This window comes from Neospora caninum, chromosome V, assembly GCF_000208865.1.
Source record: "Neospora caninum Liverpool complete genome, chromosome V".
NCBI lineage: Eukaryota > Apicomplexa > Conoidasida > Eucoccidiorida > Sarcocystidae > Neospora > Neospora caninum.
This window is the reverse complement of record NC_018391.1, coordinates 1,595,438-1,610,706: the sequence shown is the minus strand read 5'-3', so window position 1 is coordinate 1,610,706 and position 15,269 is coordinate 1,595,438. Positions and strand designations below refer to the sequence as shown.

Sequence of the window (15,269 nt, the reverse complement as noted above, 5' to 3'; positions counted from 1 at the left end):
TCTCTTCGCGATCGGGTCCTGCCCTATGTGCCTCTCGATATATGCACATGAGACTGCGCCAGAACCACAGCGTGAAGGAGTGCTACTTCAGTACCTTTTTTCCAAATTGGGATAATACTTTGCTCACAGATATGGATGATGAACTTCCTGCTGATTGGCGAGAAGGATACGGGCCAGACCGGGTTGATGTCTCAGTAGCACCACGGATGTTCGGGTTCATTGTCACAGACACAACGCAATCGGCGGCGTTGCAGCGAGTTCCGGCGCGATCCAACCGCTTTGTTCTGTGCAGCATGAGAGATACGCATTCATGCTCATAGCAAGCAACAGCAACATGCGCAAATGGATTGTTTTCTTTTTTATTCCATTGCGCTCGTCTTTCATTCCTTCTTGCACGATGCTCCTCGAGGCACCCGCGACAAGCACCCCACGAAATGCGAAATTTAGTGTCCCCAGACAGACGGAATCGGACAAAGAGCAGAAGCAGCCAGTGAAGCCTTTCTTCCAAATGGTAGAAGGCGTGCAAGTGTATTCGAGTGTTCTTTTACAGACACCATTACGAGAGGGATTCACACTTTACACGAACCAGCAGGCTGGCGACTCGGGGTACCCGCGCATTCGCGGTTCCCCGATCAGCAGCGGTCCCATCTAGAAACCAAGACACCTTCCACGGCTTGTTCATCATACCAGAATTCCCTGGAGAGGACACACGCGAAACAGTGACTAATTGTGGAGGCGCGATGCAGCTATTGGTAGACGGACGAACTTGAACAGTAGAGCCACGTTCGGCATCCCCAAAGATTGCACGAGTTTAGTGTGACAGAAGACAGCCTGACACATCGTCTAGAACATCCCGGGGCCCCTTGTGCCAACTATTGATCAGGGCCTGTGGGGCCGCTACTTAGGCTAGAGTTGAAAAGATCGTATGAGGGCTGCCACACCCCTCGCGCCTCAGACCGCCATCTGCGCGTGGGACGCATATGCGTGGAGCTCTCGTGTTCTGCACTACTTGCCCACTCCGTCACCTGGGGAGTGTGACAACGCGTGAGCTTTGTTCTTCGTTATGAATACAACTCACAAGTGTCCTCGGTGCGAGGAGCGCTGGACGACGTAGGGCACCGGCAAAGGGCGCTTCAGAGTTACCTCCTAGTTCCAGCACGACACATGTTATAACGACACCCACAGAGTTAGGAAGTGCGCCAAAGAGTTGTTCTGTCTTTTGCCATGAAATCCTTTGTTCATTCGAGCCTTTTATCGACGCGTGCACACCAGTTCGTGCACCTGTTTGCAGCGTTGCGTTCGTTCGGGCAGCTGTCTGATAATATATAGCTTCACGAGCAAAACGAATAATTCTTAGTCGAAAAGCAGAACCTTCTGCAGCAGAGGTGTGGCTGCAACCACGAAAATCAAACTTTAAGAATATTTTAAGGCACACCGATAGGTAAATGGTGTGCCCAGAATTTGCTGGAAACGTCCGCGTGGAAATCGCAGGAGCGACAGTGTGGCCCCGCTCTTAACCTGGACTGGATGCGCTCACTGCCGGCCAATGTTGGCTAGGCCCTCTGTGTGTTTCAGTCACCGTTAAGCAAAAGAACGGCAGGAGGGTCAACTTAGCCAAGTTTGCTTCAGTTTCCACCTTTCCGAGGGTGCTCGTCCGGTGCACTTTGCACCCTGTGTATCCCCGCGTTCTTCGCGCACAGCCCTACCGGCCTTGGCGGACGCAGCGCATTTCCGACAGCTTCCACTCCGCGAGTCACGATTGCGCTGGGCGGGAAGTTCCGGCACGTGTAAAGCTCGACAATCGCGATGCGACGGGAGAAGCGCGTACAACACCTCATACCTGAGTCGAGCTACATTTCCGTACGTTGTTTTGGGATTAGGCCACATCGCACAGTTTGCTTTTTTTTTCATCTTTGGATGTTGCGGGCAACACACAAAACGTACCAGTGCAGCAAACCGCGCGCGTTTTAAACGTGTAGCTCCGTCCGATTGGACCTCTAAGCGTCTCGAGAGCTCGACGGTGCGCGCTCCCATCGAGTGCGCGAAAACCTGTACCAGCGGCCGGGTCATCGGGCGATGTGATTGAATGATGATCGCTTTCTGGTGTCATTGAAAGTGAACTTCGTGCTTCCTGGGTTTCTGTGCGGTACTACGTAGTCGCCCTTGCCCGGGAGTCAGCGGCTTGGTACGCCGGGCACAGAACCAGCACCCGAGCGGACGGGATCGGCGTTTTCCCCACTAGGTTTCTTCGTTTTGAACCAGCATGGCACCTCCGTCTGGTGTTACATCGGCGTCGCCTCAGTCCCCCGCCGAGACGGACGTGGCTGTTTGCCCGTCGGTCATTTGCACCTCTGAGACGAAGCTGGAAGAATGGCCGCACCCGCGGTTGCCACCCTTCTCGATCGACTACGTCGAGCTGCGCTACCCACAAGTTGCCATTTTCCACAATGTGAAGGATAAACCTGTTGTGCGATACACATGGCCCACAACCACGGGCGCAGCTCGGGGTGCGGTTGTGCTCCTTCATGACCAAGGTACCCATACGATGTTTGAGTGGCTCAAGCACCTGCCTCCGCTCTCGAAGGAAGAACGAGAGCAGATGGAAGAAGATCCCGATGCCACCGAAACAGAGAAAAAGGAGTTCATGCGCATGCGGAAAGCCTCACACTATGAGGGCTCGTGGGTGCAAAAATTCAATGACGCGGGCCTGGATGTTCATGCGATTGATCTACAGGGCCATGGCCTTTCGAAGGTCGTTGAGGGGAAAAACTACGAATTGCCATGCAGTTTCGATGAATTCGCTGAGGATACGTGCTGGCTCCTGGAAGAGGTTTGCCGCCACTCCACGCTCCCCATTTTCATCGTTGGACAGGGCTTGGGGGCAACGATTGCGGCGCGGGCTGTTGAGATGCTTGCACGTCAAGGGAAGCTGGGCAAACCCCACGTTCCTCCACAGAAATCTGCCGATGCGGGCGTGTCGGATCAGTTTAGTACGACGGGAACATCGCAAAATTCCCAGGCGGGCAATGAGGCACGGGGCCTGCAGTATGCCACCGAGACGCAGTACTGCCTGCACACAGGCAAGGGGAAGAAGGAGGTTCCAGTGGAGCACATCACGGTGCAAGCACGGCCCATCCCTATCGCTGGACTTGTGTTGTTGTCCCCGCTGCTCACGCTGAAGGAGATCACTCCTGAGGAGATGCATAAGGGAAAAAAACACGCAAACGAGGGAATCATGACGAGACTTGCGCGCTGCTTTGGATCGTCCAGCGATTCACCGCACCCACTGGCGGGCTTGTTGGGCTTCCGTATGCATCAGGAGAATCCGCTCATGCCAGACTACAACGTCTGGTACAAGAATGACACTATGACGATCAAAGGTCTGACCCCGCAGGCGCTTTACAACCAAATTCGGCAAGGCATCGACTCGGCAGTCGATGACGCCCGGTGGCTTTTGACGCCAGTTGAGCGCGATTCAGCGCACACCTTTTCCTTGAAAGACTGGCAAGAGAAGCATCGTCGGTGGATGGAAATGATGCGTACAAAGCCGCCGAGCGTCTTGGCCTCTTTGATAGTCGACAAGAACAAGGACATTCCCGAGGTTCCTGACCTCGCCCCGTGGCTCAAGGATGAATTTGAAGACCAGGAATTGTCTTCGAGGCCGTGGCGTCTGCAGGAACGGGCAGCCGCTCAGGAGGCAGAGAGAAACGCCTCCCGCGGGCCTCTGGCATCACGCCTGTCGGAGCGGGCAAAGTTGGCGTACTATGTGAACGTTCTGCTAGTTCAGAGTTTGGCAGACACAACAGCCAATCCCCGCGGCACTGCCTACTTCTTCAAGAGGATTGGAGGCCGTATCCAGGCCTCGAGGGAGATCCTCGTTCAGCTTGGTGAACTGCCAGAGGAAGAGTACATCGGATCTTGCTCGTCTTGCCGGCACCCCGATGTGCGTCAGGATGATGACTCTGCGAAGCTCACTGCGGTTGAATTCAGCACCGAGAGCGACGACAGCGGCTGGGTTGAAGTCGTCACGAACCGCCCAGTGACGGCGGGTTCGCCCGGTCAGTCCCAGGTGTCCCCGCCCAAGGGGTCGTCCCCGGCTGGCAGTCCTTCAGGCCAGGTGCAGGGTTCACGAGGTCAGGAATTTGTGGACGACATTTGCCGTGAGTCCGTCACCTCTCAGAATGAGGAATCTGCAAATCAGACTGATGGATATGAAGCCGCATCGAATACGGAGGCGCAGTCGGAAGAGACAGAGACAGGTGACAACGAAGCTGTACAGGAGCGTGTGAAGAAGCTGATGGAAGTGAATATGCGCCTCGACAAAGACTTGCAGCTTAAGACCACGGAAGAAGCCACAGAGGGTATGTCACGCCAAGGGACGTTTGTTCGTCCCTCGTACTTGCAGCGATTTGATACGGAAGACCTACAGAGGGCGAAACGCGAGGCGGAAGCAGGCTTCGTTGGAGTGGAAGAAGTCAAGTGGGTGAAGGAAGTGCCAGCGAGAGGCGTCGGGCCGCTGGCGTGCTGCGGGGGTTCGACGGGCCGGGTGCGTCGTGTTGACCTAGTTGAAGCAAAAGTGAGGCTGGTTGACAGGATTGTCATGATGGAAGCAACCGATTCGGTAAAGGCATTGATTGACGAAATTGGAGAGCGCGAACGTCTTCAGAAAGAAGCGGCGAAGCAGAAGAAAGAGCAAAGCAGCTGGTTCTTCAACTGCATCGCTGGCGGTGAGCCAGTTGAAAAGCCCGTGCCGCAGCCCGTTTTCTGGGAACAGAAAAGGCTATGGAGGAATGTGCAGGGGGTTGTAGTAGATGAAAGCGGCCGCCGAGTACCAGTCGAAGAAGTCGAACGCCTGCGGACTCAAAAACCAGAAGACTACATGCGTCTCTTCTTCCGTTATGGCGCAGCAACAGGCAACGGCAATCACGCGCGCACGGCCATGTGGCTGGTCCCGGATATGTACCATTCCCTTTGCCAGGAAGACAAAGACGGCCAGCTTGCTGCCAAGCTTCTTGATCAGTGGATTCTGCCCGTCCTCGGTGATCTTGAAGAGCGTGAACTCGTCTGGCAAAAAGTGAATCGCTCTGCCAATGGCGCCAAGGCCGCGAATTGACTGACGCAGTCAACCGTCAACATTCGGATTGCCTCGTCAATGACATCACCTGAGACCGGGGGTGTTGGATTTTGAGTAACGCAGTTGTGAACCCTAAACCGAATGAGCTAAAGACATTACGACGAAGGCTCCGTGCTTAGCAGGAAATGGCGATGTGCGTCCACCGACATAGCATCGCCACGTCACAGAGCCACCATGAGGAGATGGCGTATCGGTGGAGAGGGTGTCGCAACTGTGAGATTAGAGATAGTAAATAGTGTAAGGACGATTAGGGTGCTGTCCGTGGGGTACGCTTGTGATGCTCGACTGGCAAAGATTGTGTCAGTAGCGTCGTGGAGCGGGTGTATCATTGGAAGTGATCTGTGTATGTATTTAGAGAGAAAACCAAGAACTACACTTTGTGCTCTCACATTATCTGAGCTTTCCGTGAAGTTACTCTCAGCTCGGCTGAGGTAACAAGCATCTGCGTCTCCGTTGCAGCAGGAGAGCTTTACCCTCTTTTTCATCGACAAGCATATTACTCTTTCGTGTTCACTCCTCGCCGTTGGCGCTCGGCGTCAGACGGTTATGTTCATTGTTTCATAACGTGTGTGCACGTGGACTGGAATACGGGGCGTTTATCTACCAAAATTGTGAACGAAACTGCGCATCATCAGCACAGCGGTCCCGAGTACCTTGGTGACGACGCGTATGACACTTCGCAGCAAAACGGCTCTGGGTCTACGTGTCCGGAGGGAAACAGAGTGATGCCGGTGTGAACGGTGTGACGTCGTGCTTCAGATCTAGGCGTCAGCGGGAATCCAGGTGCTTGGGAGCGACAGCGTGTCTAGACTGCTGAGTAGGGTAAAGTTTACATTGCCATCATTGACTGCCATGTCGCGATCGGGACAGTAGACTGAACTACCATGCAGCGCAGCTGAGTAGCGGCAATGACCACCTCCTATGCAGTATTATCCCCAGCAGCTGCGGACTTCGTGGGCGTGCTGATGGACGACAGACACAGCCTAACGCAGATGCGCTGCGTGAGCACGGGCTGACTTGGCTGCATCGGAATTACGTCCTCGGGCACAGAGGCGAGTTTCATGTGCTACCGCGGGTGAGCGTTTCTTGCTCTTTTTTTTTGAACCCGCCACGCTGTAACAGTCCACAGCGCATCGTCCCCGCGGGCAATCGTTCCAGCTCCTGCCGGTCCATAGAGCGGATATAGTGGCTGCAGAGCGGTCTGTGAATAGTACCGAAGTTGTGAGGTCACATGGTTATTATATAGTTGATTTGTACATCACTGAATGACTTCGAAGCACTCTGAGGTAGTTATATATATACGTATTTCTGCGACAAGCCACACCCGTGGTGTTTGCCGTGGTACTGAGAAGTCAAGTGGAAAACGTCATACAGAAATTTTAAGGGTATACGGAAGTACCTCAGAAGACCTTCGCTCTTGCACGGCCGTCCTGTTTACAACAGCGTCGTTCCATACGCGAAACGTGAGAGACATCACTTGCAAGATACCTGTGAGTGAAGGCGCCTACCGGGCGAGTAGAGGCGGCCATGTTCCGGATGTGGATCGAGCCAAAGTAAGTGCTTGAAAGGTGGAACACACCAATGATAACCCAAGCAGTTCCTTTGAAATGACGCGTGGAATTCTTCGTCACGCACATGACAGTGGTACAAACGTGGCGCGACCGTTCCACTGATCCGTTCGGCGATATGTGGCACCACCGCAAAACAGTTATAGGGCCATCGTTCATCGGGACACAGCGATATTCATAGGGCATTTGCACAAACACACCTTGAAGCAATTCTGTATCATGGAAAGACCACTAGTTATTGCCCTGCGGGCGCGCAGCGTGTTAGTATCGTTTCTGTTTAGCAGAGGATAACATGAATCCTCGATTGCCATCCGTCCGGAGGAACTGTTTATGCGTTCGCTTGATGCTTGTGAATTGCTGGCCAGTAAATACAGCAAAGCTACTCTTTTCGATTAAGGTTGCATTCCCTACGAAACCTTGTGGATCCGGCTGATATGCCCAAGAGCGCACCACCACGATAGCACTGAACCTGTCCTTTATGTTCTGAATTACCTGGATGCTGCAAAAACCGTTCAACTGCTACAATCGGACCTTTTTTGACCAATAAGTACACCCCTCCATTTCCCCGGAGTTCCTTTTCTGACAATCCTGTTCTGCGCTCCAACAGAAAAATCGGTATTGTGCTCATGACTGCTGTTCCATTTGCCACCGGGTGGCATGGCTGGTGGCGAATATTCTGCTTTTAGCATGCCTGAAGGCAGTTTAATCTTGCTTCCCTAAAGTTGTGCCTGAATGAACAATACGACAAATGTGCGAAGAGAACCAGAAAATACCTCTGGGCCGCAGCCCAACTGTTCGGGGTCGATACACGCATGCGTTTGACGGGGGCCATGCTGCTACAGGGACAAGGTATCGAAGGTTAGCTCGATTTGCTCCTTACCCAAATAAATATGGTTCGAAACCACCAATCGACTCTGTGCCTCTGTTTTCCTGGATTGCTCTTGGTGTTACATATTGTGGACCGAGGTGTATCTGCGAGCGGTGCCGTCAGCACAGTCCAGGCATCACTAGCCCAGAAATGGGTTCTGCAATCTACCCCCTACTGCCCTAAAGTTGTTGCGTTTTACAGGTATCCCTCAGATGTGAAGAAACTCTGTTTTCGTTGGATCGACTCGAAGCACAGGACAAACAAAGGCCAATGAAGTCGTAAAGAAACACGCGTTGGGGTCTACGAACGTTTCCGAGAAGATGCTGACGCAAACCTCACGAAACACACCTCCAATACTAACACAGTGTTCTCACAACCATCGCAGCGGCTTGCGGCCATTGATACAACGCATTTTGCGTGCAGTGGCACCACCCAGCCGGCAAGGCCCCAGTCACGATGAAACTGCCACTCCGTTTTTCGATTGCACAAGGCGATGCCCACCGTAGACAGTGTGCTAGCCCTCTTTGTTTAGCTGCGCACACGCGTGGCCGTTCTAAGGAGCAACCGGACATCTACATTGCTCTGTGAAAGGCTTCCCCCAATTTGCACAATATCAGACAGGGATGTCCAAAAAAAACAGAGTGCGTGCTCGAGTTGCATAGTCACTTGCACATTTTTGAGCATTATTCCCAAGAACGTCACAAAAGTCTCCACGTAAACTGGAGACGCGTCACACGAAGGGGTGACACCCAGTGCATCCTCGTAGAAGCTGCCCGTACCCGCGTGTGCAGCCTGTTGGTGATACATGCCCGCCTTGCTCACGCCCCCTGCCTATGGCTACTTCTAACTCAACGCTTACGCATCCTCCCAGTTTCGCCAAAAACTCGGTCCTTCATGGTATGCACTGCCTCTAAATAGTGATCTTGGGTCCGTAACTGAGGGCACTTAACATTGCCTTGTATCTCCTGCTCCCGTTGTGGCAAAACCCATGTGCTGGCGCTTCATGAGCTGCTGGTATCTGGCGTTCATTCACGTTATTGTTTATACTGCTACTGCATCCCTTACAAAGCCTTGCCTTGAACTTTCTGATCTATGACGGTCTCTCTCATATCGTTACACAAAGATGGACTTGGTGGCACCTCTTTCGCACACAAGTTATTGACGTTCGCGTTCTAGTGTGTCGCTGCTCACGGCAGCTTGCCTGTTTTTATGCGGCCACCATGTTGAGGTTCCGGGAGCGCTGGTGGAAACCCGAAGGGTGCTCAGAATTGACGCGGGTTGGACGAGGGGCCAGTATTGCTCGTGAGCCTATCCTCCGTGATGTTGGCGAAGCGCCGCAATTCTGCTGCTGCTGTGCTGGTTTCCTGCGCCTAGTTGGACCTACAAGGCGGAACTTCTTGCGTGGTCCGCTTGGCAGACGAGAGGCGAGTGAACCGGCGGCGGTTGGTGATATATAATGTGACTGGTGGGCCGGTCATGCCAGGCAAGCGCCACGTGGCGCTTACTCTGACCCAGATGTCTCATTGTCCGTGCACCGTCTCCAGGTGCGAGCCAACTCTGAAATTCGACGCAATTCACATCGGTGATCGTCACTTTAGCCTGCGTTTCCCACCGGGCATGATCACGACTACGCCACATTCCGATAGCACATACCTGACCAAAAGCATGGAACTGATTTGGAAAGCTCGTGCGAGGCTGGCCTTGCTGGCCACGTGGTACTTCTGTTGTCCATGCACAGTAACCTCAGGCTGATGCAAGGACAAAATGGCCCGCCATCCTATTCGTTTAAGACCAGTGACTCTCCAAAACGAGGTGGTGAAGATGAGGCCTAATGTGTAAAACTGTCAGCAAACGAATCGAGAGCGAGTCTTCGCCCACTTACATCCTGGCAACGGAGCTGGCTTTGTTTCTTGCAGATATCCGCCGCCGTCTGAGTAAAGTACGGCTTGTGAGGTGCTTCCGCGCCTTTTCGTGGCATTAGACCCTGAGACAATAATTTACACATCCAAGAGAGAGAGGCCATGCTTTCGGATGAATACATGCGTGACCAGAAAGATGATTCCTTTCAAATAGGCTTGGGAATGGGACGGACTCCAACTCGTTGCTAACACCACTTACCAGCGGTGTGTTCTCAATGTTACTGATTTGCTTCTGACAGCTGGTATATTTATGCGGTCTCGGAATGTAGGCATCGAAATCGCAGAGACTGACGACGGCAGCTGCTGACCCAGGCCGCCGTGCTGTCATGATTTCAGTCCGACCGGAAGTTTTGTCCACCACCTCGAACTTGGTGCAGAACGCTTTGTGGAGTTCCTCCGGGCCGTAATACCTCTGCAGGCTTCGGCTCTTGGGTTTGCACTGTTGCTGCAAGTAATCGGTAACACGAGGATCCTGGAACTGCGACGCCCCATTGATGGGGCGGCCATGCTGCCCGAGAACATCGGATACGAAAACCGACTCATTGTTTGTCATGAGGCCACGCCTTTTTCCTCCTTCCGGGCACCTCCGGTGAACCGGCGCCCGCAGTTCATTAATTCCATCGCTACGCATACCGGCGTAGTCGTCTACACGCATGCGATCTAGAGCAGCAGCACCAGGACTCGATGCACGAGGCACAACTGCTGGCCGCAGGATTTCGTTGACGTTGTCTCGGAGCGCCGCGCCGACGCAGGCAGTGGGGCCCCGGGGGCCGTGTCCACGGTCTTCTGATTGCTGTGACGAAGCCGACCGAAGCTGAGTCAGCCTCTTGCTTGATACTCCCGCAGGACGCTCAACGTCGAACTCTAGATGCGTCATTGGGCTTACAACTGCTGCAGAGAAGCCTGCCCGATCCAATAAATCCATACTATGTGCGGCAGAGGTCCTGCCTTCAGGGATTGCCGTCGGCGAGGCATCCGATGGAAAGGCCATAACGGAGATAGAGCGTTCGTAGGAAAAGAGAATTGCGAAATACCCAAAATCAGAGGGCTTTCCCGGACAATGATGGACACCGTCTAAGCACACAAATTCGTGGCTACAGCAGCGCAGGATTTGCCAACTGCGTATTATGGGAGAGAACCCGGCGTCGATTGTGCAGTCCTGCCACAAGACAGAAAGTAGCGTCGGCGCAGAGCTGCGGTCCCCGGACAGCACAATGTTCACTTCTTTCTTGGTGTTCACATGAGAAGCGAACACTGCCAAACAAGCAAAATGGATTCGTGCCTCAAAACAAAAAAACTTAACATAATGCTCCGACGGGGTCACTAGCCTCAGGTCACCGTCGCAATGACAACCGCGGTCTTGCCCAGTAGACGATGACTCTGGAAATCCACTTCGCTGTCCGGCCTGAAACGCACGCGACATGGAAGACACGCACTGCAAGAAACTAGCTACCACCCGCTTCCATCGCAGTGGCACATGATGATATTGTTTCCCCTGCTTGTGAATTGTACCGAAACAAGTAGAAACTATAGCGGAACGCTCGTTAATTGTGTCAATAAATCTGGCAAGCAACTGAGAAAGACGGCACACACGACACGACCTGCAGTCACAGCAAGACGCTGCCGTGTAGATTACACCGTCACTTGGTTCCGTATTGTGGCTTTCGTCAACCCGTAACTCTTACCAAACTATGGAAATTGCGATATGCGGTGGCCCCGGAAGAACTCAAACGGCAGAAATCGGTCGGTCCACGGACCACTTCGCAACGAGCCTTGCCATGCGGCAGGGAAGAAGTCACGATGCGACTGGAGACCGTCGCTAGACTATGAAGCACGGCACAGCAGCGACTGTTCCGGACAGCATAGACACTTGTGGTGCCCCCTTCTGTAGAGACGAAAAGAAAGGCGTGTGGGTTTTGTTGCCGAAAAAAGATAGATCGAGGAACGGATTGGACCAAATGTCTAAAGGATGTCACCGTGGTGCCGCACGGTCTTGTCTACGTTCCGTAATTGCGTCGACACTGCCCCGCAGCTGTTTCTCCCGTTCACACCCGCCCGTGCAGCTGTCGCCGAGGTCGTCCCCTTGCGTTCAACTACGAAAAAAAAACAGGTTGAGGCCTGCGCTTGGTGAGCGATGCTTCAAGGGCATTTCATTGCAGGACGCAGAACGGCGATCGTCCATCGTCAGTATCTGCCCCGTACTCGCCTGGTGGACGCAGGCTAGCCGCCGTGCAGTTGCTCGACGCCGCGTTTGCTGGTATACTGGTCGCAAACTGGTTCGAGCTTTGCTAGCTAGACGCGTCGAGACATGTGGCGAGTCCACTCGCGCCTGGCACCCAGGCAGGTCTAACGTCGTCGGAGAAGGGTATCACGCCGTGCCTAAGAACGCAGCGGCCGAAGCAGACGTCGATCACCAGGTTAATGGGCAGCTGTGCAGTAGGATGTGAAGGGAACTGGGCTGTTTCCGGAGAGAGTTGTTGCGAACCAGTTGCCATGCCACGGCTCAAATAGAATGAAGTATGTGCCCGTCCCTCGGTGGCCCAATGCAGCAATTTCTATGAGGCTTTCTGCCTTTATTTCGACAATTTGTCCGAATCCTGTTTCCTGATAGTGCAATCGCGACACAGATTTCCATTTGGAACGAGCGGACAACGCCATTGCCACTTTTGCAAGCTGAACACGGCGGCTCTATTGCAGCTGACGTCCCAACCAGCTAACAGAATCAGCCTGTGCAGAGATGCTGTTTGACGGCTCTACTGCACCACTGTACTTTAGCCTGCAAAAAGCAGTACGGCATTCCTCCGGATGCTTGGCAATACGCTTTCTCGTCCTTGATATTGATGTTGTCGAACGGTTTTGATTCGTGGACGAAGGAATCGTGGTGGAGCCAGATCGCTGTCCATTCCGCTTCAGTAATCGACTTCACGTGGTCTGCCTCAGACCCGTTTTTGTCTTGTCCGCAGTTCTTTTTCTGACGCGGCTGTTGTACAGGTTTCGACGCACTCTTCCTGAGTCGATGAAAGCTGCTGCAACAAAACTGTTTGTGGCTGTGCGCTAGACAAGTACGTGACTTCCAAAGTACATCTTCGCGCTGCCCTACTCTCTCGTCCACAAAATGGCGACGTCGGCGGCTGGACTGGTCGTACTGCCGGCGCCAGACAGGGGTCTTCGGCGGATGTTCGACCTTACTGGCTATGCAGGCAAACCCTCGTTCTCTGCGCGAAAAGGCACTTGTGGTGAGCCTGTTGATGACTCTTGGCAAGACATCATCGGGGAACACCGGCGTCCAAAGGTCTCATCGTTGACCTCCGGGTCCGGGATGGCTGGCGTCGAGGCCGGCCGCATGAACGAGATTCACCAGCACACTCGAAAACGTGTGGATCCGGGTAAAGGCTGCAGTGACAAAGTCAGGGATCTTCTGTCCTGCACACCCGTGCAGCGCAGATATTCTGAAGGCTTTCTCCCTACGGAGAAAGGAGGTTGTGCTGCAGGACAGGTGCCGTCGTATCCGGCGGTCCGACCCAGCAAGCGGTCGTATCTGCGGGTCTGCGCGGGAGATCTGCCAGACCAGAGAAGGCATTTTCAGACACGGTGGCAAGCCATCGACGGGAAAATGGAATTCTGCACATGCAGAAAAGGCGGCAGTGCGAGTGTAGAGTTCGACTACGAGCTGCTCGACCGAGAAGCTACATATCACACCTGGAAACGCATGCAGGGAGCGTACAATCGTCGAGGAAGAAGCAACCTGCAAGTACGTGTTTGCTCCGGTGTACCGATGACACTGACGCTGCACATACGATTACGCACGGTCTAATCCCGATTTTCCTTGAGCTGCTCGTGCAGGGTGGTTTGTGTGTCTGCATCTGCTGCAGTGGGACCGCTTCCTCACGGTCGAATCTGATGCACAACGAAGCGATCGACTTCCAGATGTGAAAAACCGGTCGCCACCGTTTGCAAACCCCGACGGACCCTTCGAAACGCGTGACGTCAGACGCCATCCAATGGAAGTTGGCAGTCTGGATAGAACGCTCTGCCCTCGCAAGGGAGAACAGACAGCAGACAACCAAGCGAAGGGAAAGGCTCCCGGCGCCGCAGCTTCGTATCTCCAGAAAAGCCACTTTCAGACGTCTTCCTTGACGGTAGGTCTTGGAACTGCGAAGCAAGTCGTTACTGCCATGTACTGTCCGGCATCAGCGACTCATCGTAGGTAAAGTGTGCGTGGGCCGACCGAAAAAAGTCCGCGCTACCCCATCGGATGAGGAGAAAGCAACAGCTATGGGCTCGCTGGCACGCATGTGGCCGTCAGCTTATACCGTTGGATGCATGAAGCACACCCACTGCAGGGGCAGTTTCAGCGGCGGCCAACAAGCATGAAGGATCCGAAGGCTGATAACGTTCGCTTGGACATTTCCCCTCTTTTCAGTGGACCCGCTGGGATGCGGCCAAAATAGGATACCGTGTGTGAGTGAACAAGTTTTTTACTGGACTCAGTCCGTCAGTGTCCGTGTTCACTTTTGTCGCTTGCTGTTCACAGCCTGTCCCCGACACGAAGCCGCGATCGCATTACAGAAAATCAGTATACGGTAACGTTAACGCCGAAGACTCCATGTACTACATATTGCGAGAAGGAGTCGGTGGATGTACGAACCGACCGTCGACACTTGAGAAACAAGAGCGCCCCGCCCAAGTCGCACAGCTGGGAGCCTCAGCCCCCGAACAGCCGCAGCAGATCCATCAGCACCAAGGGATCCAGCGGCAGACGCCACACTCTGAATATGGGGTTTCCCCCAGCGAATTTCAGGCTGCTTCGGAGCCAAGCAGCGACAGGCTGTAGAGGCCCAGTCTCTCGACGCTTGGCAGCGTCAGTGCCCGCTGGCCGCCATTGCCTCCCCGGATCATCCCAAGTACACCTCGAGGGTTCCCCGCTTCAGTGATCGTTTCTGGCGGCCGGGCGCTGGGCATCCCCAGAACGCGAAAGAGAGGAACACTGAGGCTCTCAATAACCAAAGGGTGTGCGCCTTTCCAGTTGTCTCGTGAGCAAAGTAGCGGCGCGGATTCAGCAGACTGTTGGTAAGTAAGGCTTTCTATTTCTAGTGCGGCACCAGTTCTCTTCCTGGCAACGTGGGGGCCGCTGATGATAAAGAAGGCAGTGCAGAGAAGCAGACGAATTCGTTGGAATTCGCTAATGTTGTTTATACCAGCATCATTTGTCAGCCTGACCCAAGGCATCCAGAATGTGTAGTGGTATCCCCTTATTACTGCTCTGGGATAAACAAGAGTGTCTCGTTTTTTTCTGAAACTCTCACGGTGGATGCGCCCCCCTATTTGTGCGCCTGCGATCTATCGACCGTTTTCCGCCCATGGAGCAAATGCTCGTAGTGCGATCTGAAAACGTGCAGCTTCCGAGAGGTGACAGATTTTTTATAGATTTTCTCACCAACACGAAGACCGTCCCACAGGTTCTAACCACGTTGTTGGTCTCGTGGCAGGAACGGTTTCTCGGCTGGTTTTCATGCACGCTAATTTTGTGACGTAAGACAGCCGTTTCAGTTCGATGGTGGACTGGTGATGGAAACTACACCGTTGCCTTTTTAAGGTCTTTGACTGACACATCGAAGATGTTTCGAAAAGAGGTGGCTGCTTCGCTTTGTCGGTTGCTTCTGAAACAAAACTATCCGTCCGTCTTCCAGCCTTTAGGCAGCGTCATGTCGATCTGGCATCTACCGTACTAAGCGCCGGTACAGGCAAATGCCCTCAGTGATCAATAAAACGCCCAACGC

General features: G+C 53.7%; 3 protein-coding genes across 3 annotated transcripts; 2 read left to right on the top strand and 1 right to left on the bottom strand.

The window, feature by feature from the left end:
- Positions 1–2,263: 2,263 nt before the first annotated feature.
- On the top strand, positions 2,264–5,113 carry NCLIV_014060 (putative lysophospholipase; the record flags this gene model as incomplete). Its single annotated transcript, XM_003881596.1, has 1 exon — positions 2,264–5,113. The coding sequence occupies one exon, from the start codon at positions 2,264–2,266 to the stop codon at positions 5,111–5,113; it is 2,850 nt and encodes a 949-aa protein (XP_003881645.1).
- Positions 5,114–9,090: 3,977 nt separating this feature from the next.
- NCLIV_014050 (conserved hypothetical protein) lies at positions 9,091–10,366 on the bottom strand (the record flags this gene model as incomplete). Its single annotated transcript, XM_003881595.1, has 4 exons — positions 9,091–9,127; positions 9,224–9,318; positions 9,453–9,554; positions 9,689–10,366. The coding sequence occupies 4 exons, from the start codon at positions 10,364–10,366 to the stop codon at positions 9,091–9,093; spliced, it is 912 nt and encodes a 303-aa protein (XP_003881644.1).
- A 2,238-nt stretch (positions 10,367–12,604) lies between these two features.
- On the top strand, positions 12,605–14,323 carry NCLIV_014040 (conserved hypothetical protein; the record flags this gene model as incomplete). The annotated part of the gene is made up of 3 exons (XM_003881594.1): positions 12,605–13,240; positions 13,362–13,628; positions 14,024–14,323. The coding sequence occupies 3 exons, from the start codon at positions 12,605–12,607 to the stop codon at positions 14,321–14,323; spliced, it is 1,203 nt and encodes a 400-aa protein (XP_003881643.1).
- Positions 14,324–15,269: the final 946 nt, after the last annotated feature.